Below are 25,205 nucleotides of genomic sequence, written 5' to 3'. Positions count from 1 at the left end.
TTCACCACTTTTCCCACTAATGTTCACGTTCTGTTCCAGGATCCAATCCAGGATACCATGCTGCATTTAGAGAAGTTAATTTTGAACAACAGAAAAGTAAATATAGACATGCATTCTTGGAGGGGTGGGAAGCATGGTGTGTTCCTAGACATGCGATATCATCAAATGGGTTATATTTTCCATAGGAATATGTTATAATTGGGAATATGTTCTTGACTAGGGATATTACTGGGAATAAATGATAGATGACCAACAAATATGGAGATAAAAGAAACCACAAACCCCATATTAATTAAAAACAGTGAAATGTTTTTTCAATTCTCGTAAGATAGACACAATGATTATACAAGAGGCCTCAGGAATTGCAGTCAGCACCTACGTAATTCTTAACTATATGCAAGGTGCTCTTCTAAACATTTTTCCTACATTAGCTAATTTAATTCTCATAATAACCACCCTACAGAGTAGGCTCAAATATTACAGTGAGACACAGAAAAATGAAATAACTTACCCAAGCTTGCACAGCTAGTAAGTGTTGGAATTGGGATTCAACCCAGACCTCGGATGTAGCAAACTATGTACTTGTAACATATAAAATTGTAGGGTATAAAAATGTGATGAAAACTGAGTGCAATCAATGTAAAACTGCCTAATAATTTTGCCCGTTTTCTTAGTATATAGAAATACATTTGCTTTGATTTGATTGGCTTATGTCCTTGAATAGAGCTGGTGCCTCTTTCTCTCCTAGAAAATTTCCAGTAGAGATCTACCAGCTCACACTCTCAACTTCCGTGCACATAGTGGATTCTACATTCTTGGCTCAGTGTCTAGCACCTGCTGTAAATTACCTTCCTTTCCTTTGAAACCAAAAGCATCTTGCGGGAATAGACCGTGTATAACACAGCGCAGCCCCAGCATCTTGTAGAGTTCAACAACTTGCGACTGAATGCTTGTAGGGAAGGAATCATTATTGGATGAACTTAGAGCTGTGCTTTTCAAAAATAGATGGGGTTTCTATAATTTTGTCACCAGATGGCAACTTTGTACACCAGCAAATCATCTACCAAATGACTCAAGGATAGAAATTGCAAGTTAAAATGAGGTAGAAGTTAATCTTTATTTAGTATCCATGCAGAATAGCTATCTACTTAGAGCTTTAAAAAAATCATTGAGAAATATATTCATAAGCATTTCTACTTTGAATCTTCTATCTACATATCTTATCTCTCACAACTATGCCTTATGTGAATCTGAAATTTACAAAATGAACAAAGTTAAAATAAAGAAAATGTTATTCATACCCAGATGATAGAACTGATAGACAGAAACATTAAAATAGTTATTAGAACTGTATTCCATATATCTGAGAAGCTAGAGGAAAGATTGAACATGTTAAGTAAAGACATGAAAGATATTTTAAAAAGACCTAAGATTGGGCTTCTAAAGTTGAAAATTATAATGTCTGAGATGAAAAATACACTGGATGGGATTAACAGCAGATCAGGGATTTCAGAACAAAAGGTAAATCAATTACATAAGAAAAAAATGCAAAAAAAACAAAGAAACAGAGCATTAGTGAACTGTGGAACAACTTCAAGTGGTGTAACATATACGCAGTTGGAGTCCCTGAGGCAGAAGAGGGGATCATATAGAAAATATGTGAAGGGATATTGCCAACAATTTTCCAAATTTGATGAAAAGTATAAACCCACAGATCCAAGAAATCAGTAAATCTCAAGGACAAGAAACATGAAGAAAACTACATCAAAGCACATCATGATCAAATTGCTTAAAACCAGTGAAACGGAGAAGATATTAAAGCCAGAAAAAAAGGACACTATATACAAAAGAACAAAGATCAGATAGATAGAAGATTTAAAGATTAAAAATTCAAGTTAGGGCTTCTCTGGTGGTGCAGTGGTTAAGAATCTGCCTGCCGATGCAGGGGACACGGGGTCGAGCCCTGGTCTGGGAATATCCCACATGCCGCGGAACAACTAAGCCCGTGAGCCACAACTACTGAGCCTGCGCGTCTGGAGCCTGTGCTCTGCAATGGGACAGGCTGTGACAGTGAGAGGCCTGTGCACCGCGATGAAGAGTGGCCCCCGCTCACCGCAACTAGAGAAAGCCCTCGCACAGAAACGAAGACCCAACACAGCTAAAAATAAAAATAAATAAATAAATAAATTTATTTAAAAAAAGAAATAAATAAAAATTCAAGTTAGATGACAGTGGAGCCATGAGTGTAAAACACTGAAAGAAGAAAAGAACCTGTCAACCTAGAATTCTCTACCCAACAAAAGTACCTTTCAAACACTCAGATGAAATAAAGACTTTTTCAAACATACAAACTCCAAAAGGATTCATTCCCAGCAGACCTTCACTATAAGAAATATTAAAGAAAGTCCTCCAAGCAGAAGGAAGATGATCCCAGATGGAATCTTCAGTCTATACAAAGGAATGAAGGGAACTGGAAATAGGAACTACATGGGTAAACATAAAAACTTTTTTTTCTTATTATTTCAATATATTTAAAAGATAATTGACTTTGAACAAAAATAATAACAATGCATTGTGGGACTTATATACAGAAGTAAAATCTATGATACCAATAGTGCAAAGGTCAGGAGGAGAGAGATGGAAGTATAGTATCATATGGTTTTTATATTATACATGAAGTAGTATAATACAACTTGAGGGTAAACTGTGGTAAAGATGTATACTATAAACCCTAAAGCAACTACTAAAATAACAGAACCAAAAGTTATATATAAAAGTCAAAAAGGGAGATAAAGTGGAATCATGAAAAATACTCAGTATAGAAGAAAGTAGAAAAAGAAGAAAAGGGAACAAAGAATGGATGAGATGAATAGAAAGAAATAACAGGATTTGAACATAATCATATCAAAATCCCATTAAATGTAAATGATCTAAACACCCAACTAAAAGGCAAATACTACCAGATTGGATTAAAAAAGACTCAATTATAACCTGCCTACAAGAAATCCACTTTAAAAATAAAGACACAAACTGAGCATAGCCTTCAATCAATAGTCAGCAAGGAACTGAGACCTTCAGTCCAACAGTCCCAAAGAACTGAATTCTGCCTATAACTATATGAATTTTATAGCAGATTCTTCCCCAGTTGACCCTTCAGGTGAGACCCTAGCCCTTGTTGACACCTTGATGGCAGTCATAGGAGAGACTCTGCAGTAGAGGACCCAGTGAAGCCACACCCAAACTCTACCCACAGAAACCATGAGACAGTAAATGGGTGTTGTAGTAAGTCTCTAAGTTTGTGGTAATTTGTTACATAGCAACAGATAACTAATGCAAATGGAAAAGGGTATACTATGCTAACACTAATCAGAGGAAATCTATATTAATGTCAGACTGGATATTTTAATATCAGACAAAGGAGACTTCAGAGCAAAGAATATTACCAGAGATAAAGAATATCTTTTAATAATGATGTCAATTCTTCAAGAGGCAATAAAAATGCTAAACATCTATGTAACTAATAATAGAGCTTCAAAATATTTGAAACAAAACTGATAGAACTGCAAAGAGAAATAGACAAATCCATGATTATAGTCAAGGATTTCAACACTCCTCTTTCAATAACCTGTAAAACTAGTAGGCAGAAAATCAGTAAGGTTATAGGAGTTTTACACAACATTATTAAGCAACTTGACTTAATTGACATTTATACAACACACCACCCAACAACTGCAGAATATTCATTCTTTTCTGGTGCACATGGAAATTTTACCAAGATAGAATATATTTTGGATCATAAAACTAGACTCAATAAATTTCAAAGGAGTAAAGTGATACAAAGTAAGTTCTCTCACTATAATGGAATTAAATTAGAAATAAATAATAGAAAGATATCTGGAAAATACCCAAATATTTGGAAACTAAATAACACGTTTTTATACAACCTATGTTTCAAAGAAAAAAAAATCAAAAGGAAAAAATTTAAAGGGAAATTAGAAAATATTTAAAACTGATTGAAAGTGAAATTTTAACATATTAAAACTTGTGGGATTCAGCTAAAGTAGTACATAGAGGGTACATGTATAACACTGAAAGCCTATATTAGAAAATAAAAATCATCAAAGACATCAGCTTCCATCTTAAGAAATAGAAGAACAAGAACAAATAAAACTCAATGTAAGTAAAGAAAGGAGGACAATAAAGATCCTATCAAGAATCAATGAAAAATAAAACAGTAAAACAAGAAAGAAAATCAGTAAAACCCAAAACAAGACTGAACAGGGAAAAAAGAATAAAAGTCACAAATTCCAGTATCATGAATGAGAGTGATGATTCTACAGATTCTGCAGCTATTAAATGGATAATAGGGAACAACTTTATTACAATAAATTTAACAATTGAAAGAGATAAATGTCTTGAAAGATACAAGCTATCAAAGCTCACTCAAAAAGAGAGAAATATCCTGAATAGCACTATAGCCATTAAAGAAATTGAATTCATAGCCAAAAACCTTCTCATAAAGAAAACTCCAGGCCAAGATAGCTTCACGGATGAATTTACCAAACATTTAAGGAAGAAATAATAACAATTTTACACAAGCTCTTCCAGAAAATAGACAAGAAGGGGACATTTCTTAACTCATTTTTGAGGCCAGCATTACTCAGATATCAAAACCAGACAAAAACATTACAAGAAAAAACTACAGATCAATACCTTTCATGAACATAGATGCAGATTGAAAAAACTTCAGCAAATCAAACCTAGCAATTTATAAACTGTGGTCTGAAGAATGCAAGGTTGGTTTAACATTTGAAAATCAATCAGTGTAAATAATTATATTAACAGACTAAAAAATACACCATATGATCAACTCAATATATGCAGAAAAAGCATTTAGAAAATTCAATATCCATTCATAGTAGAAACTCTCAGCAGAGTAGGGATAGAAAGGCACTCTTTCAATCCGAAAAATGTCATCTACATCTAATATCATACTTAATGGTGAAAGATTTAATTCCTCTAAGATTACAAATAAGGAAAGTTGTCTGCTCTCGTTACTTCTATTCAACATTGCACTGGGGGTTTTATCTAGTGCAATAAAGCAAGAAAAAGTACTACAAGGCATCCAGATTGGAAAAGAAGTAAAACTCTTTTTATTTGCAGATGACATGATGGTCTACATAGAAATCTTATGGAATCTATGATAGGCTACTAGAATAGTTAGTAAGCTTAGCAAGGTTGCAGGTTTCAAATTAACATACAAAAATAACTTCTTATCAATTTATGCAGTAGCTACCACAACAGAGATTTGAATAAAAATATCACTTTCAGGGCTTCCCTGGTGGCGCAGTGGTTGAGAGTCCGCCTGCCGATGCAGGGGACACGGGTTCGTGCTCCGGTCCGGGAAGATCCCACATGCCGCAGAACGGCTGGGCCCGTGAGCCATGGCCGCTGAGCCTGCGCGTCCGGAGCCTGTGCTCCACAACGGGAGAGGCCACAACAGTGAGAGGCCCGCGTACCACAAAAAAAAAAAAAAAAAAAATTGTTAAAAAAAAATCACTTTCAAAAGCATCAAAAATATGAAATACTTAGGGATATATCTGACAAAATATGTTTAAGCCCTGCACACTAAAAACTATAAAACAAAGCTGAAAGAAACTAAAGATCTAAATTATTGGAGAGATTTACCAGGTTCATGGGTTGAAAGATTCAATATTTTTAAGTCAAGTCTCCCCAAACTGATCTATAGATTCACATTAACCTCAGTCAAAACCCAGCAGCTTTTTTTGTAGAAATTGACAAACTGATTTTAAAATTTATGTGGAAATGCGAAGAGGCTAGAACAGCCAAATCAACTTGGAAAATGAAGAATGATGCTGGAGAACTTATACTACCTGACTTGAAGATTTCTTACAGAGTTACAATATTCAGTACAATGTGGTACTGGGGTCAAAAAGGACCAATAGAGCAATGAAATGGAGTAGAGACACAGAACCACAGCTCTGCCGTGGAGCCCCAGCGACTTGCACGTATCCACACAGGCCATGCAAACAAAAGTTTGAACCACTGCTGACCTATGTGATCCTCCAGAATGAAAGTCTTGTAAGGAGTTGCTACAAGACCATCGTCCACTCACCTCCCTACGGCCCCTGGGAGGCCGTCCTGAGACGTTTCTCATCACCTCCTGGGTTCTGACGAGGTCTGGGACTTCCTGCCTTGCCCCCCTCAGAGTAGAGCTGCAGACTGTAAAACTGCTCACCTGAGGTCTAGATTTGGGTGTTCTGTATCAGGGTCTCCTGCAAATCACATTGCCATTGTCTGGCCCCTTTCGTTTGGGTGTTGTCCTTTGTGGTGTGTGGGACAGGGACCGTGCAGAATTGGTACTTCTGGCTATTACTCTTTTCACTGTTTATGTAAGCGTTAAAAGTCCGAATCTACAAGTGGCTCTGTGGATCTTTACCAGTTGAATCGGTCAGGCCTTGCCCTGTGTGTGTACTTGACAAGAGAGCCAGAAATAAACCCAGACATATGTAGTCAGTTGATTTTCAACAGAAGTGCAAAGGCAAATCCATGGAGAAAGGAAAGGCTTTTTGACAGATGGATATCCACATGCAGAGAAAAAGAAGCTTCAATCCATACCTCACACCATATTCAGATATTAACTCAAAATGGGCCACAGACTTAAATGTAACATATAAAATTATTTTAAAAATTTTAGAGGAAAACATAGGAGGAAATGTTTGTGGCCATGGTTGGGCAAAGATTTTTTTTTTTTAAAGATAAAATAACCCAACACAATCCCTAAAAGAAAAAAAATGATCAGCTGGATGCCACCAAAAGCAAGAACTTCTGTTCTCCAAAAGACACTTTTTTTTTTTTTTTTTTGCAGTACACGGGCCTCTCACTGTTGTGGCCTCTCCCGTTGTGCAGCACAGGCTCCGGACACGCAGGCTCAGCGGCCATGGCTCACGGGCCCAGCCGCTCCACGGCATGTGGGATCTTCCCGGACCAGGGCACGAACCCATATCCCCAGAATCGGCAGGCGGACTCTCAACAACTGCGCCACCAGGGAAGCCCCAAAAGACACTTTTAAGGAAAGAAAATATAACCCAGAAACTGGGAGATAATATTTATAAATCGCATGCCTGACAAGGGACTTGTATCCAGAATATATAAAGAAATCTCAAAATTTAAGAAGAAAACAAACAACCCAATATTTTCAAAGGGCACAAGATTTGAACAGGCACTTCACCAAAGAAGATAAATGGATGGCAAATAAGTACATGAGAAGATGCCCAACATCACTTGTCATCAGGGGGATGCAAATCAAAACTACAATGGAATATTCCTAAGTACCTAAAGAATGTCTACAGCTAAAGAGTGACCATACCAAGTATTGGAGAGGATGGGAAGCATCTAGAACATTCATATATTGCTGGTGGGAATGTAAAATGGTAGATCCAATTTGGAAGGTCATTTCCTAAAAGATTATCTTTTAGTCATATCATGTGACACAGCTCTGCCTAGGTATTTATCCAGGAGAAACGAAAGTATATACCCAGAAAAAGGCTGGTACACAAATGTTCATAGCGACTTTATTTGTAACAGCCCCAAGCCTGAAACAGTCAAGTGTCTTTCAACATATGAGTGGATAGATACATTGTGTTATCCTCTACCCTGGAAGATCACTCAGCAATGAAGAAGAGTGAATTATGGATACACACAACAGTATGACAGCTCTCAAAGTATTGGGATTGACATGTACACACTGTTCTATTTAAAATAGATAACCAACAAGGACCTACTGCATAGCACAGGGAACTCTGTAATAACCTAAATGGGAAAAGAATTTGAAGAAAGAATAGATACATGTATATGTTGAACTGAATCACTTTGCTGTACCCCTGAAAGTAACACAACACAGTTAATCGACTACGCTCCAATATAAAATGAAAATAAAAAATATAATATATGCTTCAAGGCAAATCTTAAAGTAATATTGCTGCATGAAAGAAGCCAGACAAAAGAGACTACATTCTATTCACATAAAATTCTAGTAAATTCAGACTAAACTATAGTGACCAAAAGCAGATCAGTGGGAAATTGGAGGAGCAGGAGGGAGAGATTACAATGGGGCAAGGGAACCTTTTGCTGGTGATGGCTGGGTTCACTATCTTGATTATAGGGATGGTTTCATGAGTGCATGGCTGTGTCCAAATTTATCAGATTGTATACTTTAAGCATGCGCAGTTTACTAGATGCAATTACAACGCAGTAAAGCTGCTTTTGAAAAATATATTGTTTTCAGTCACTTTCCTTCAAGACTCCTGGTCGTCCACGTGCCTTTCTGAGTCCCTGCTCCACGTGACATTGGTAGGCGGTGCCCCTCCGCCTTGGTCCCTGAGAGCCCAGTAGTCCTGCCTGCCTGCGCTTGACATGGTGATTTTATTTAATCGTCATCACAGAGACAGAGCCCAAGAAATTTTAATCCCAAGAACAGGGACTAAAAGAAATGTCAAGATGACACAACGCAAGCTGGGCCCCCGGAACAGAAATCCTATGCAATGACGCGGTGGGCCCCCGCCGTCTCTCCCAGGACCTACTGGACCCCGAGGGGACAGACCCTCCGCAAGGACAGCCGCGAGGCTGGACCCGGCACCATCAGAACTTCCAGAACCCCGTTACCTGGGAGGGGGTGGGCCCCGAAAACGCGGGCGCAGCTCGGCTGGCTTGTGGGACGCCGAAGCCCCGCCCGAGGAGCTAACCATTTATGTCACACTGTGACAATTATTCTGCATAAAATTATCATTAAAAACCCTAATTTTTCAGCCTCCAACCCCGCCAGTGGCCTTTTAGCATTCTCCAGCGCCGGCGTCTGCGGGCCGGTGATCACCGGCTCATTACCTCCGTGTGGCGCCTGCCCCCCCCGCGCTCGCAATCAAGCGCTAATTAAGCCGGCGCGGGGCCCGGGCTGGGGCTGAGGCCCGGGCGGGGGGCCCGGTGGCCTCCAAGGGGCTCTGACGGACGTGGCCGAGAGCTCCCGGGTCTGGGTCCCGGTCCGGGCGGGGTCAGGCGGCGGGCGGGGCCGAGGCCGAGGGTCTGGGGGCGGGACCTGCGGGGGTGGATTTGGGGGCGGGGCCTGGAGCGGTGACGCAGGCCTGGTCCGGGGTCTGAGTGGGGTCGGGGCGCTGAGGGCGTCCGGGGGCAGGGTCAGGGGTCGGGGGTCGAGGGTCGGGTGGGTGGCCGGGGCCAACCGGCTCCTTACCCCAGCGAGGCGGCCGTGCGGCAGAGGTGCAGGGGCGCCAGGCCGTCGGCGCTGAGCAGGTCGGGGTCGGCGCGATGCTGCAGCAGCAGCTGGGCGCAGGCCGTGTGGCCCCCCAGGCAGGCCTCGTGCAGGGCGCCGCGGCCGCCGGGGCTGGCGTCGGGGTCCGCGCCGCGGCTGAGCAGGTGGCGCACGCAGGCCGTGTGGCCCCGGGCCGCGGCGATGCACAGGGGCGTGGTGAGCTCGCGCTTGTACTCCAGGGTCCAGAGGCCTGGGGGTGGAGGGGAGGTGGGGAGAGGTCAGGTGAGTCGGGGGACGCTGGTGGGGAGCGGTGTCCATTAAGACTGAAATAGGGTGAAACCATCTCTTAGAAGTAGGTACCAGGTGAGCACGTAGGGAGATACACAAAGATGCTCAGGGTTCGGGACAGAGAGACCCAGTGAGGTGCAACTGGATCAGGGATGAGGGATGGAGGGAGGCCTGGGGGTAGAGGTGAAAGGGCCCTGACAGAGAGGGGCAGAGAGGTAGCAAGGGAAAGAAGTGTAGGAAGAGGGGAGAAAGAGAGTAACAGCACACAGGGCAGAGACACACTGGAAAGACAGAGATGGAGAAGCAGGGAGAGAAGAAATACAAAGGAGAGATTGGGGTGGGCGGTTATTGAGAAGCACGAGGGTTTTGCGAAATATGAGGGTAACTTGGGTAAGATTTGAGGAGTTAAAAGCTGAACAAGCAGGGTGGACAGTGGGAGAATTTACGTGAGGAATTCACATTTTCCAGACTCTGAATTAGGGGCAGCTTGAGGGAGGAAAGTGAGCTGTGGATTTTTCTGGAATCCAAGCCCTCTCTTTTCGAGCCCCAAATTTACCCCTTTATCATTAAGAGGAGAAGAAAACAGACAAAACAAACTGACCCCCATCACCAAGGTTGCTCGAGAAAAGGACTCGGAAAGTTTAGTTGTCTTGGAAGTGGCCGGGTTTCAGAAGCACCCTTTGATGTGGTGGTCTGCATTGAGCACAATTCTGGTTTGTTCCTTTGCGCTCTTTAGGGTTTTGTGTGTGTGTGTGTGTGTGTGTGTGTGTAGGGTTGCTCTTTCTTGAGGGATGAATGGAGCAGGAACTATACATTTCACTTCTCTGAAAACTTTGGGCTTTCAAAAGGCCTGTGGAAGGTTGTTAGCAGCTATGGGCACTCCTGGAAATGGGGGAGAGCTGTCCCTGGTGAATACACTTCAAGGGACAGGATTTCACATGGCAGGGATGCCTTCTGATAATGATGGAAGAATCGATACTGTGGCTGTAATGAGCTGTGGAGGAGACCCTTTTCACAGGCCACCTCCTTCCCGGGACCCATGCTGAGCAGTTTGAAAGACCACTCGTAATTACGTACCTCCATGCAGCGCACGGTTCCAGCCCGCCCCGCGTCCCCAAGGCCCAGCCTGGAGGTTGTGCACGCTCGGTGGGGGAAGAGGGGGCCTGTCGTCCTGGTGGTGGGTGATGGTGGCTGGAGGCCCTGCGGACGTGGGCCTGCATGGGTTTGAGCTGCCCTGCCCAGTGAAGACTGGGTCTGATTTGAGGGGCATGATGGATATGACCGTAACAGTGACCTACATTCTTGTAGGAGCAGCTCCTGGTTGTTGATTCTACTCATTTTCCTGAGATAGGAAGTTTACTTACTGCGGGTCAAGGAAGGGGGTACTCCATTTTCTAGGGCATGCTAAATTCCCACCATCAGCAGCTCTGTTCACCCACCCAAGGTTCCCAAGTCTTCCCGTGGACTGATGGGAAGGGGCCTTGGCTGGGCATTTAGCTCAGCCATAGCTTAGGGCCCTTCTCCAGGTCCCTGGAGATGGTGATGAGCTTCTATCAGGCCTTCCAGAGAATCCCGTTCAAAGGCAGCGCTCTCATTCAGTAAACCTGAATCATCAATCAGCTTCCTGTAAATCGCACCCTTGGTCCAGGTTCTGCCACCAGGAAGAGCACAGAAGCAGGCTTCTCCCCATGTGATACCTCCCTCTGAACATCCCCTCCTCCATGCTAATGCTTTCCTGGCACCGCGAGCTTGATGGGGCCAGCATTCCATCGTGGGTGTGGTACCCAGGAGCCAGCCACTGTGAACCTGTGTGTCCCCTTCCCCATGCCTCCCTTCAGGAGGAGCTGAATTGGCCTCCAGGAAGTCCTCGTATGAGCGAGGGCCGTGTCGGGGCCACTGTTCTCAGCCTGGGTTTGGTCATTTCTGCTACTGGACCAGCTGGGAGAATTCAGGTGGCTGAGCTGAAAGAGCACAGAGTCCAGAGTGTCCATCCTCTCTTCCCAGCCTGCACTGAGGCCTCAGGCCAGCACTAACTCCCAGGGCTGCCCTTTTGCTTGGTAATATCTCAGGTCCCCTCACTGCCACAATGCTCTAATCTCCTGTCGTACAGCGGTGCCATGGAAAAACAGCAAACTTAGGGGTGGAAAGATTGAGGGGGAAAACAGGAAGGAGGCTTTGATTCGGACCATGAACTGACATTAATATCTATCAATGCAACATCTGAGTGTGTGTGTGTCCAGGGCTGCGAGGCACGTGATTAAAAAAACATTAATCGAACATTCAAGCAGTTGGCATTCTTGGTTGAATGGTCACACAGCCCTCTGGAGGAAGATGTGGGCCCCATCTGGGACAGGTGAGGGAGAGGAGACCCAAAAAGGCTCTGAGATGCCTTTGGCTGGGAGGGGTTTTGGCCCAGACTAGACCTGCGTGTGCCTTCCCCGCAGCCTCTGCCGCCTCGCTGGTGGCTCTGAGCTGCTTAGCCCTTTGGCAGGGTTTGGGTTAATTCCCTTCCCCCTGTGTGAGGTGTACACAGACTGGATCAGGGCTTTGGCAACCGCCCTTCCTCATTCTTGGCCTGCCAGAAATCACGAGTCAGGGCCACGGGGCACTGGCCATTGGCCCACTGACCACAGAGTCTGAAATCCTCACAGGTTCCAACACATGAACCCTCTCGGTAAACATGTGGCATCGGGATGCCCGGGAGGAAGGGTGCCCAAGGCAGAGTGCCAGCCAAGGGGGTCACACTGCAGCCTGATGGCCAGAAGGTCTGTTCATCCCAGATGGGGTGAGGGGACTTCTCTCTACCTGGGGGTATGTTTGCCTGCCCGGCACATAGCGACAGTGTCCAGGCGACAAGAATGCAGACATATACAACTTGAGGACCTCTGGTTTCTCCCCCTCCTTCCCCTTCCCAGGCTCCCCTGGGTTCCAGGAGGAGCGTCTCCCGAGAGCTGTTCCCCCACGACGCTGGCTGTGTCCCAGCTTCCCCGCTGGAGCCGTGGTGCTCACGGATTCACAGGGGAAACTAGCCCACGGCTGCTTGCCAGGGGCCCGCTCCGGGCGCACTCGAAGGAGAGGCTGTACTTTATCTCTGCCTCCCTGGCTGCTGGATCCAGGCTCTGGCAGATCAGCATTCAAACCAAAGCTCTTTTTAAAGACAAGAGGCACCTCCAGCGTGGAAAGGGCCCTTCTCACCAACAGCTTGGCCTTTCAGTTTCATCTCTCTCATCTCTCACCTAAAAGCTACATCTTAGGGCTTCCCTGGTGGCGCAGTGGTTGAGAGTCCACCTACCGATGCAGGGGACGCGGGTTCGTGCCCCGGTCCGGGAAGATCCCACATGCTGCGGAGCGGCTGGGCCCGTGAGCCACGGCTGCTGAGCCTGAGCGTCCGGAGCCTGTGCTCCGCAACGGGAGAGGCCACAGCAGGGAGAGGCCCACGTATCGCAAAAAACAAAACAAAACAAAAACTACTTCTTAAAAATCATGCACGCAAAGTTTGGCTTCTAGATGTCTTGCTCGAGTATGTTAAAGGCAGCACCCGTGTGAGCAGTCTACACACAGAGGTGTGTTAGTAGCTCCTTAAAAAAATAAATAACCGGGCTTTAAAGGAGGAAAGGTACCTGACGGGCCAAACGTGGCCGGGGATTTCACCTGCCACTCCATCTCATCCTTCTTGATCTCAAACACCACGTTGGCGTCCTGGAAGAACTGGTCCATGAGGAGCTTAAGACGGTCCAGGTCTCCCGTGACCAAGGCAGCATGGTACTCGAGCACCGGCCACCCAGCTCTTGTTTGAGGCTCTTTTCCCATCTTCTGAAAGATCTGAAGTTTCCCTGTAACTGGCTCTGGCTGTCTCTTCATTGCAGTGCCGATGATCTCAGAAAAGTTCTCCAGGAAGGGGAAAGATGGTCTTATGGAGTGTGAGCTATTTCTATTGTTATTACTCAATTGTCATCCAGTTGGGGCTCGGGTGGTGGTGTATTTTTAACTCCTGTGGGCTCTGATGTGATAATGGTTACTTGATATGGCCAGCATCACGTGACCACTAATACGCCAAAGAGCTCAGCCACCCCCTTGTGATTGTATAGATGTAAACTCTAGAGACAGGCACATCTGTATATCCTCCAAACAGCTCTCTGCACGACAAGGGCAGACACAGCCTGAAATAGGCAGGGCTTCTCTTTCCTGCTCTGTAGTGTGTCTTCTTGCTTTCATCCCGTCCACTTCCTTAGCTGCTGTGGCCAGTGGTGAACGGATGTGTATTCTGAGGGCTGTGTCAGTCCCAAGGCTGTGTGAGGGAGGCCCAGCTGGACACTGCAAATGACCGGGCTGTGCACAAGTGTCCCCGGGTGGGAGGCTCCGTGGTAGGACACACCAGTGATTTCCAAAGGCATCATCTGGGGCCCCAGGTGGCCTGTGAGTTTCTTCCAGTTGTTGAGAACTGATCCCAAAATGCACATGCCTTGCTGAAGTTGAGAGATGCCACAATTTTTTTTTTAATGGATCGTAACAGTTCTTTATTAGTAACTTACTAGCTACTTGCTACAGTGTAGTTCAGGGCTTTATTTTATTGTCTAAAAATTAATAAAGTCTAAAAATAGAGTTACTATATGATCCAGCAATCCCACTCCTGGGCATATATCCAGAAAAGATGAAAACTCTAATTCGAAAAGATACATGCACCCCTATGTTCATAGCAGCACTATTTACAATAGCCAAGACATGGAAACAACCTAAACGTCCATCGACAGATGAATGGATAAAGAAGATGTGATCTATCTATCATCTATCTATCTGTCTATCTATCTATCTATCTGCCTATTTATCTATCTATCTATCTATCATGGAATATCACTCAGTCATAAAAAAGAAGGAAATAATGCCATTTGCAGCAACATAGATGGATCTAGAGATTATCATACTAAGTGAAGTAAGTCAGACAGAGAAAGACAAATATGATATCACTTATATGTAGAATCTAAAAAAATGATAAAGATGAACTTATTTACAAAACAGAAATAGACTCACACACATAGAAAATAAACTTATGGTTACCAAAATGGAAAGCGGGGGAGGGAGGGATAAATTGCAAATTTGGGATTAATAGATACACACTACTATATATAAAATAGATAAACAACAAGGACCTACTATAGTACAGGGAACTATGTTCAATATCTTGTAATAACCTATAATGGAAAAGAATCTGAAAAATAATATATATATATTCATATATATATATAAAACTGAGTCAATTTGCTGTACACCTGAATCATTGTAAATCAACTATACTTCAATGGAAAGTTTTTTAAAAATATTAATAAGGTCACTGTTTTCTTATAACATAGATAAAACACAATTCTCATATATTTTTTCCAATTCTTGTTTTTCCCCTGCTAGGAAGCTGGGATGGGCCAGTGCAGTTGGCTGACAGGATCCTGTGCCATGTCTATGTGACTTACAATAAAAAATGTGACCAGAGGCTAGAGGGAGGAAGGAGAGTCGGGAGGGCACTGCCTGGACCAGCAAAGGGGGTGGAGCATGCGCCCAGGAGAGAGGCACAGAGGCTCCGGGGGAGGGAGGTGTGCGTATCAGTAGCCACCATCCTCTCAGTGCCAGCGGTAGCCCAGGGATCGTGGGATCCATTGCTATGTGGTGTTGCAGTCAAACAGCATAGAGACAGCAGGAGAAAAGACCTGATGTCAAGGATTAGGGCTCACGAGGCAGCACCTCTTTAGTCAGAGCTGGACTTCGTAAGCACCCTCTTTTCCTGTGTCCCTCTCTCTCACTCTCATTCACTCCCCAAAGCTGCCCCCTGACCACCCCCTGCCTCTCTCTAAGTCCCTCTAAAGCCTGAGCAGGATCTCTCAGAGTAATCTGGCCCCTGGGGTGCCCCCTTCATTGAGATTTTCCACAAAGGGGGGACTCAGCAGAATACCCTTGACCTTTCTTAGCAAGGCTTGCAGTAAAGAGTGGAGGGGAGATTGGATGCCCTTATAATTTAATAAAGATGTTTTACTCTCATCATAGACCTGATTTGCAGGCATAACTGTATTACACGGGCTGACCCAAGGCCTGGAGCTTCCCCCAAATGGTAAAGCCCACATCTTCTCTACAGAAGGGGGTTGCAGGGTGCTGGGATGGGAGAGGTGTAGCCTCTGCTCCTCTGTGATGCTTTGTGCAGGTGGATAAGTGGTGTTGACAGTGCCTCAGAGGCTGAAGGGCTCACGTTGGTGAAGATAGTGTAGGGGCTGGGGGTGTCCCAGAGCACTGCTGAGGAGTGCTATGGAAAATGCAGTGGTAAAGATTATGCAGACCATGTTTGCAAGGAGCATGCAGCCTTTATCAGACGCATGCGACAAGAGCTTACGGAGAATGACAAACAGCAACACTACGGAGACCGTTTCCTTTCTGGAACGTCAACTAGAATAAAGTCATCTACTCTTCCTTCTTCATTTCCATGTTATGTCATTGCTCTATTCATTTCAGTAGCAATAGTAATTCTTTAGGTATTTCGTTTCTTTAAACATAGCCTTTCTGCCCTGTTATTTTCTCAGACTGATAGCTTGTAATTAGATACATTTCTGAAAGACTTTTCATATGCAACTATAATCCAGGATCCAACCGGAGCCTGTACTTTAAACTGGAGCATTCTTTTGTACCTGATACATGTTGTCATGGGCTATTTTTAAAAGGAGTGGGACCCTGGAGGTGAGTCCAGGGATAAGAGCCATTCCACCCTGTGTTCTATGCTAAATTTAGCTTTCCAAGTGTTATATTTGTCAACAGCACCCTAAATACTCAAGCTTGATTTCAGTGGATATGGGGTAGTAGTCCAGAAACAGACTTGGTTCTTTGTGAGAGCTTTAAAAATAGCTTACGGTAGACAGAACTGGTTTCACGAGTAGGACATGGAGATTAGTTCTACATGGCAGCATGGCAGAGTTGTTGTTTTAAAGAACAAGAAGAGCTGTATGTGTGACTCTTACATTAAATAAAAGCCAAGTAAAATAAAAACAAAACCAAGAAAACCCCCACAAATGGCTGAAAATCAACCCATTCATTCACCTATTTATTCAATAATCATTTGTGTAATATTATGTTGTAGGGTGTGCTATTAGGTTTGGGGGATTCAGAGACAAAAAATATACACATTTACTCTCAGGGAACACATAGAGTCCTGGCCACAGCAATTAGTCAAGAAAAAGAAATAAAAGGCATTCAAATTGGAAAGGAAGAAGTAGAACTGTCACTATTTGCAAATGACATGATACTATATACAGGAAAGCCCAAAGACTCTTCCGAAAATTGCTAGAACTAATAAAAGAATTCACTAACGTTGCAGGATACAAAATTAATATATAGAAACCTGTTACATCTCTATTCACTAATAATGAGCTATCAGAAAGAGAAATGAAGAAAACAATCCCATTTACATTTGCATCAGAAAGAATAAACTTACCTCAGGAGGTAAAAGACCTGTACTCAGAAAACTGTAAGGCATTGAGGAAAGAAATTGAAGGTTACACAAACAAATGGAGAGACATTTGGTGCTCATGGATTAGAAGAACCAATATCATTGAAATGTTCTACTACCCAAAGCAATCTATAGATTCAATGCAAACCACATGAAAATACCAATGGCATTTTCCACAGAACTAGAAAAAATAATCTTAAAATTTGTATGGAACCACAAAAGACCTCAAACAGCCAAAGCAATCTTGAGGAAGAAGAACAAAGCTGGAGATATCACACTCTCAGACTTGAAGCTATACTACAAAACTATAGTAATTAAAACCGTATGGTACTGGCACAAAAATAGACACATAGATCAGTGGAACAGAATAGAGACCCCAGAAATAAACACATATGGTCAATGAATCTACAACAAGGGATGCAAGAATATATGATGGAAAAACGTCTCTTCAATAAATGATGTTGGGAAAACTGGACAGCTACATGGAGAAGAATGAAACTGGACCACTCTCTTACACCATACACAAAAATAAACTCAAAATTGATTAAAGACTTAAATATGACTTGAAGCCATAAAACTTCTAAAAGAAAACATAGGCAGGAACCTCTTTGACATCAGTCTTAGCAATATGTTTTTTGGATATGTCTCCTAAGGCAAGGGTAACAAAAGCAAAAACAAACAAATGGGATGAATTCAAGCTACAAAGCTTTTGCACAGTGAAGAAAACCATCAACAAAACAAAAAGGCAACCTACTAAATGGAAGAAGATATTTGCCAATGATATGTCTGGCAAGAAGTTAACATCCAAAATATATTAAAAATGCATACAACTCAATATCAAGAAAACAAACAATCCAATTAAAATATGGGCAGGGGACCTGAACAGACATTTTTCCAAAGAAGACATACTGATGGCCAACAGACACATGAAAAGATGCTCAACATCATTAATCATCAGGGAAATTCAAATCAAAACCACCATGAGATACCACCTCACACTTGTCAGAATGGCTATCACCAAAAAAGATCACAAATAACAAATATTAATGAGTGCATGGAGAAAAGGGAACCCTTGTGCACTGTTGGTAGGAATGTAAACTGGTGCAGCCACTATGGAAAACTGTATGGAGCTAAAAATAGAACTACCATATGATCCAGCAATTCCACTTCTAGGTATTTATCTGAAGGAAAAAAAACACATTAATTAGAAAAGATATATGTACCTCTATGTTCGTTGCTGCACTATTTGCAACAGTCAAGATATGGAAGGAACTTAAGTGTTCATCCAGAGATGACTGGATAAAGAAGATGTGGTATGTTTATACAATGGAATATTAGTCAGCCATAAAAAGAATGAAATCTTGCTCTTTGTGGCAACTTGGATGGCCTGGAGGCTATTATGCTAAGTGAGATAAGTTAGACAGAGAAAGGCACATATTGTAATATCTCACTTACATGTAGAAGCCAAAAACAAAACAAAACAAAACAGAAACAGACTCGTAGATACAGAGAATAAGCTGGTGGTTGCCAAAGGGGAGAGGGGTGGAGGGGACAGTTAAAATAGCTAAGGGAGACTAAGAGGTACAAACTTCCAGCTATAAGATAAATAAGTCAAGGGAATGTAATAATACAACAGGGAATATAGTCAATAATATTGTAACAACTTTTTATAGTGACACATGGTAACTGGTCTTATTGTGGTGAACATTTCATAATGTATAAAGATACCGAATCACTATGTTATACACCTGAAACTAATGTAATATTGTGTGTTAATCATAACTCAATAAAAAAGATCACATGGAAAAAAGCAGTGACCATCGGACCCCAACACACAGGAGTTCTTTATCTTCCTTCCCACCAGCTGAACGATGTCCTTTAGTTATGTGAGTAACACTGTTTCCTCACCCAGCTCTCTTGGTTGGGCTCCTCCTTTCCTGCTGCACACCAATTCTGCCCATCAAAACCTTGCTTGGATCAAGCCATTCGTATCTCATTTTTATCATCCTCATCCTTCTCAGCTTGTTTAAAAGGCAATGCATAGCCTTCAAGATGTAACTCAAGTCTTATCTTCTCTGCCTACTTCAGTCCATATGAAAACTCAGTTTCTTCCAAGGGTGAATTTGTGTACGAAGTTTCTCCGCAATTGTCAAAATCTTTGAGGAACTGAGATAAAACAGAAGAAGGACCAGAAGACTAGAGTTTTCGTTTTCAAATAGGAAAATAACTTGATTCTTCAAGTCTGAATTGACGTCAGTTCTGGGCAAGATCCCTAAATGGATCATGAAAAGGATTGGTTGGGAGTATTTAGAAAAGGAAGTGGGGGTACCTGGAGCTCTGTGGGTCACTAGGAAGAAGTGAGGGTGGACTCAAAGAATTTTCTTTTGTGTCATGGTTATCTCATTAATATGCAAGGAGATGTAGGCATAGGTATGAATATTTCAACCTGTAATCGAAGGTTGAAAACCTTTTAGAGAAGATGGAAAAATATGGGTCTTCGTTTAAGAAAATATTGCTAAAAAACTTGAACTGGAGAAATAATATACATGGTGCCTAAAAAGCAGCAGCTGTAGAGTGGAATCACTGAGGAGCTTTAAAAACATTGATGCCTGGATCCCAGCCTGAGAGATTCTGATGTAATGGGCTGGAGCGGGCAGCGTGGGCATCAGGAGGGTTAGAAACTTTCCAGGTGCTTCTAACATACAGCCAAGGTTGAGAACCATTGCTCACAAGGGAAGACCAGAATCTGTTTCCAGCCTGATCCTGTATAATTTGCTTACTGATGATTTGAGTGAACACGTGGACGAGTGGGTATCAAATTGGTGGGTGAAACCAACATCCCAGGTCCATAGGATCCTGTTGTCCTCGTGAATCACTTGGTTGAAATTGCCACTCACTGCTGGGGGTCCCCTCGTTTCTGGCACTAGAGGTTTCTCTTTCTTTTTTAAAAATTTTATTTATTTATTTATCTATTTATTTATTTATGGCAGCGCTGGGTCTTTGTTGCTGCGTGCGGGCCTTTCTCTAGTTGCGGCAAGAGGGGTCTACTATTCGTTGTGGTGCACAGGCTTCTCATTGTGGTGGCTTCTCTTGTTGCGGAGCGCGGGCTCTAGGCGCGTGGGCTCAGTAGTTGTGGCTCGAGAGCTCTAGAGCGCAGGCTCAGTAGTTGTGGTGCACAGGCTTCGTTGCTCTGAGGCACGTGGGATCTTCCCGGACCAGGGATCGAACCTGTGTCCCCTGCATTGACAGGCGGACTCCCAACCACTGCGCCACCAGGAAAGCCCCGAGTTTTCTCTTTCTTGTTTTTAAGCTCAGAGGTAGCCATGGTATGGATGTGGTGACGTTTATACCTAACTTTAGGTGGCCTAAGTGCAGCAAATTATTTGACTTTATTTTAAAACCCTCAAAGCATGCCTGTATAGAGTAACTTGTGTCCGTTTGAGTTCCCTTACTCACTGGGACCCTTGGTTTTGTGCAATCCAGAGTCCTCCCTAGAACCCTGAACACCCCTGTGCTTTGCCTCCTCGTGTTTCCTCACTTCTGTGTCTGCTCGAATGTGTGTGCTCTGTCCTGCCTGTGGCACAAAGTTAGCTCACTGAATTTTTTTTCTGGTTGGTTTGTTTGCTTTCAAGTTAGCCAACCAACAATATTACTTAGCGAGTTTGGTAACTATACTGAGGATGTGAAGGGGTCTATCACGGTTTGTACAGGCTTGTCCCATGAGTCTCCTCCATCTCTGCTTCCCTGCCCTCTGGCGCAAACACTGCAATCTTCCTCCCTGATCTCCCTTTCAGTGTGGTTCCACACATTCTCAGGCCTTGCTAGTTTCAGCTTCACAGAGCTGGTCAAGAACAAATACAGTGCCCTTCGTGAAAGAGAGGGGTTCTGATGAATACAATTTTCTCCACATCAATATGTTGAATACTTTTAGTGTTTCGGATGAAGTTTCTGATGGTACCTATTCGATGGAGGAAACTCATTTGTAAAGAAATTTAATTGCTGAGGCCTTTTATTGCAGAGTGTGGAGTGAACTTAGGAGAAGACAAAAATGCAAGAGGATACCCAACTTTTATCTGGATGATTCAATGAACAGACTAAATCTCTCTACCTAGCTTGCCAGGTAGTCCACTGGATGTGAATATCCTTTTTTTTTTTTTAACGTCTTTATTGGAGTATAATTTCTTTACAATGGTGTGTTAGTTGCTGCTGTATAACAAAGTGAATCAGCTATACATATACATATATCCCCATATCCCCTCCCTCTTGCGTCTCCCTCCCACCCTCCCTATCCCACCCCTCTAGGTGGTCACAAAGCACTGAGCTGATCTCCCTGTGCTATGCGGCTGCTCCCCCCTAGCTATCTATTTTACGTTTGGTAGTGTATATATGTCCATGCCACTCTCTCACTTCGTCTCAGCTTACCCTTCCCCCTTCCCGTGTCCTCAAGTCCTGAATATACTTCTGTAAACAATATTTTGGGGACTTATAAGCATAATGTTTTGCCCATGGGAGACACGTTGGTAGCTAACAAGAGGAAATTTTTGCTTCTCCATCAAATGAGACAAAAAAAAAAAAAATCCACCTTAAAATGATAATGAGATAAAAATGGTAGCGTTCAAATGGTAATTATTATTTTCACGCGATATCAGGATCTTTGCATCTTGCCACTGAATTGATGAATGATTTCCTTTTCCTCAGAAGCGTCTGGGGATGAGCTCTGGTGATGTTCTGTGGAACAACCCAGCAGAGCCTGAAATGTGGGGCTGGTGTGTTTGTTACAGGGTCAGTCTGGTTCTCCAGGGCCGTGACTGCCCGTGTGTTTGGGCCACGAGGTAGAGTTTCCTTGTGCTCTTGGGAAAGGGCAACTGTGTGGAATCTTTCCTAGGCCATTGGGCAAATATCTAGCTTCCTTCTGGGGTCAAGCGTCCAAGTAAATGGGAACAGTAGGCCAGGAAGTCATTCCCGTTGGGGACATAATGAGATTCTGATTACTTTCTCAAACAAACGAATGCATCCTGTTATCCTGATCAATATTCTGCTTCCTACCCAAATTGTTTCTGTAAATGGCCATGGACTAAATCCGACAGACTAAATTCAATGTTCCTACCGCCTGGCACTGGCCCCAGGTCTTACCGTGGATTTACTTTCACACCTTTTTTGACCCTCACTCTCCTTATTTAATTTCTAAAGCCCACTCCTCCTTCATCCCTACTCCCTTAGCTTTTTAAAATTACAACATTTTTTCAAACTTACGGTTACCGAAGGGGAAAGGTGGGGTGAGGGCTAAATGAGGGATTTAACCTTAACATATACACACTACTATATATAAAATTGATAAACAATAAGGACCTACTGTATAGCACAGGGAACTATGTATACTCAATATTTTATAATAACCTATATGGGAAAAGAATCTGAAAAAGAATATATATATACATGTATAACTGAATCACTGTGCTGTACACCTGAAACTAACACAACATTGTAAATCAACTATACTTTAATAAAAAAAAAGAAAATACTACGTAAGTGAAAGAAGCAATTCACCCAAAAATATTAAAACATTTTTAAAAAATAATAAGCTGAGCCGGCATGTGAGGCTCTGCTTTTAAGAGCCCAGGACACACCCACCCACCCATTCACCAGAGTTAGTCACACAGACATTAACATCCAAAAATATTAACGTATCCTAACCTTATCTCCAAATAACAATGTTAGCACAGCACACCTCATTTAACAAAACATTAAAACATTTTACTTCCTCAGATCAAGTGTATCTGTTAATAATGAATTAAGTTGTCTGTACTCATTTCACATTATTGAGAAATCTCATTCCCGTCACGTGGAAGAGTACGATACCGGGGGACGACACCTCGCTCGCTTATTTTCCCGACAGCGCTACCCAGCCTGGTGCAGATCCTGCAAAGCAGCGTGGTCACTTCTCATCACGAATGCCATCTCATCCAAAGGTCAAGTGCTGCTTTCAGCAGGGCCCAGGAGGGCTTTTCCGGGAGCTCAGAAGCAAAGGTGCCCTTGAGCACTGCCCACCTCTGTGGCTGAGCGGGAGGTGGGGCAGCCCGGACCTCGGCAGGCACAGCCACGAGTAAACAGCCCTGGAAGGACACTTATGGACTCTGGTGATGGAGCTGGAAAGCATCTCATTGAAGTTCTCCCTGATAAAGGTGACGAAGTTTCTTTACGACTGTCATGGGGATTTAATTACATGATAAAATTGCAGCTCCTGCCTCTTGAGACAAATTGCTTGTTCAGACTGATTGTTTTTTATGAATCTCACATGGGGAGCAAAATACTTCTCTCCTGAAGTTGGTTCGGTCCGATGGTTATGCCCTATCATCCTTTACTTCCCTTCGAGAAATGAGAAGTTTACTGGTCCTGTAGTTGAGGAGGGGGGTTGCTTCTGGTGGAGTCCTTTGGTTACTTTGCAAGTGTGCACAGACCAAAGCGAGCCCAGTGGTGTCTGATGGACTTAAAGTTCATTGTCCTTATGTTTCGGTTTGCAAAGAATGCGAGCTTTGAATTTCCAACAGAAAAATAGGAAAAGGGCATGATAAGAAATAGAAATGACCACTAAACATGTACACAATGTCCATTTTTACTAATTAGAAACACAAGTTAAAAGAAGACATCTTTTTTGCCTATCCAGTTGTGAAAGGTTTTTAAAAAATCAAGTTTTGGAAGTGTTTAGTGAAACTGGTATTTTCAGAGTTTGCAGGTGGAAGGGTACATTTCTATACCATTTGGAATTATTCTGTAGTGAGTGTACACATAAGGGGCCTTTTTCAGGTACTAGAGGCCTGTGGAGATTCAGAGTAGAAATCCTTGCCTTTGAGGAGGGTTACACTTTGTGGGAGAGACAGACAAGGCGGCGGTTAGCTGACAAGTGGAGTGAGATCACTGATCGATAGGGGTACAGGTGTGAAGATGAGAACGCATCAGGTAAGGTATCAGAGTGACAGGAAGTAGGGGTAGGACAGGCTTTCTCCGAAGGTGGCATCTGAGCTAAGCACAGAGGGAACTGAAGGAAAAGATGGCTCACGGCCCCTGAGGGTGTCTGTCTCCTCCTCTTGGCCTGTGGTGGGGGATGAGTGTCCCTTTATTCTGGGCTGAGCAAGAGGCAGACAGGTGTCCTTGGCCTCAGGGCTGTGTTGGTGGGGCCCAGGGTGCAGTCTGGAAGGCGGGTGCTTGGGAGAGCAGAGCGGGGATCTGGGGAAGATGCAAGCCGCAGAGAGTAGGTCTGAGGGATCAGAGCCAAGGTGCACGGCAGGGCCAAGACCTTTGGTGGACACAGAGGTGTGCTGCCCAGACCCCACTGTTCGGGAGGACTTGTTGCCCCGGCTGTGTGCTCCTTCTGGGTAGAGAGGCGTCTCACTCCAGAATACGCTTCTCGACGTGGCAGATCCAGTGACTGATGGGTACCGGTAGACAGGTCCTGCCACTGTGACCCCATGTGGGAAAACCGTGATACGTGGATCAGCTCCAAAGCTCCCCTTGGGGCTGGTCGAGGCATGGCAGGGCCTGGGTCACCGGCCAATCCCTCTTACTCCCCTCCCCCTAGAAGGTGTGGATCCCCAGCAAATACCCTGCAAGGCAAACGGCACCCAACTGTGAACCCCAAGGCTCCTGGGCCACCTGGAAGGACGGGTGGGCATGTTGTCAGAGCATGTGAAGACAGGAGATCAGAGATGGCCTGCCCCAAGGCCAAGAGGGGAGAGAGGGCCTGGGGGTGTCACTGAGGCCTGGTTCGGACCAGGGTTTCTCAACCACATCAGGTGAAGGACCAAGGATTGTTTTTTTTTTTTTTGGTCCCAGTTTGTCACAGAGTGATTCTCTTTCAAAATACAATTAAAATTAATTACAAGAAAGAATAAAATGGAAAAAGGGCATAATTACAAGTCCAGTAATCACACACGTGGGTGTTATATTAATTGTCAAATTGCTGTCAACGTTTCTAAATGTTCACTGTCAATTTTCATGGCAAACACTTTGCAGAGCAACCCCTACTCCCCACTGAGCTATGAGTAGTGTCTTTATTGATCAGAGTCCCAGGAGTACAGGGTGGGTGAAGGATGTGGGAGAGATGGTGGGGTGGGTTGGTTCACAGCACATCTTTTGGACTCTTGGACACCTGCTATAAAA

The 25,205-nt window shown here is 43.7% G+C and overlaps 1 protein-coding gene across 1 annotated transcript in view; it reads right to left on the bottom strand.

The window, feature by feature from the left end:
• ASB18 (ankyrin repeat and SOCS box containing 18) overlaps positions 1–25,205 on the bottom strand; it is a 63,244-nt gene that overhangs the window by 27,754 nt on the left and 10,285 nt on the right. Inside the window, exons 3-4 of the mRNA XM_030864869.2 lie at positions 13,192–13,311; positions 9,266–9,533 (exon numbers count right to left, since the gene is read on the bottom strand). Coding sequence (XP_030720729.2) covers positions 9,266–9,533; positions 13,192–13,311 — 388 coding nt within the window. The remainder of the gene's footprint in view (positions 1–9,265; positions 9,534–13,191; positions 13,312–25,205) is intronic.

This window comes from Globicephala melas, chromosome 7 (genome assembly GCF_963455315.2).
Source record: "Globicephala melas chromosome 7, mGloMel1.2, whole genome shotgun sequence".
Lineage (NCBI taxonomy): Eukaryota > Metazoa > Chordata > Mammalia > Artiodactyla > Delphinidae > Globicephala > Globicephala melas.
Note: the sequence above shows the minus strand (reverse complement) of the source record. Positions and strands in the feature narration are given on the sequence as shown.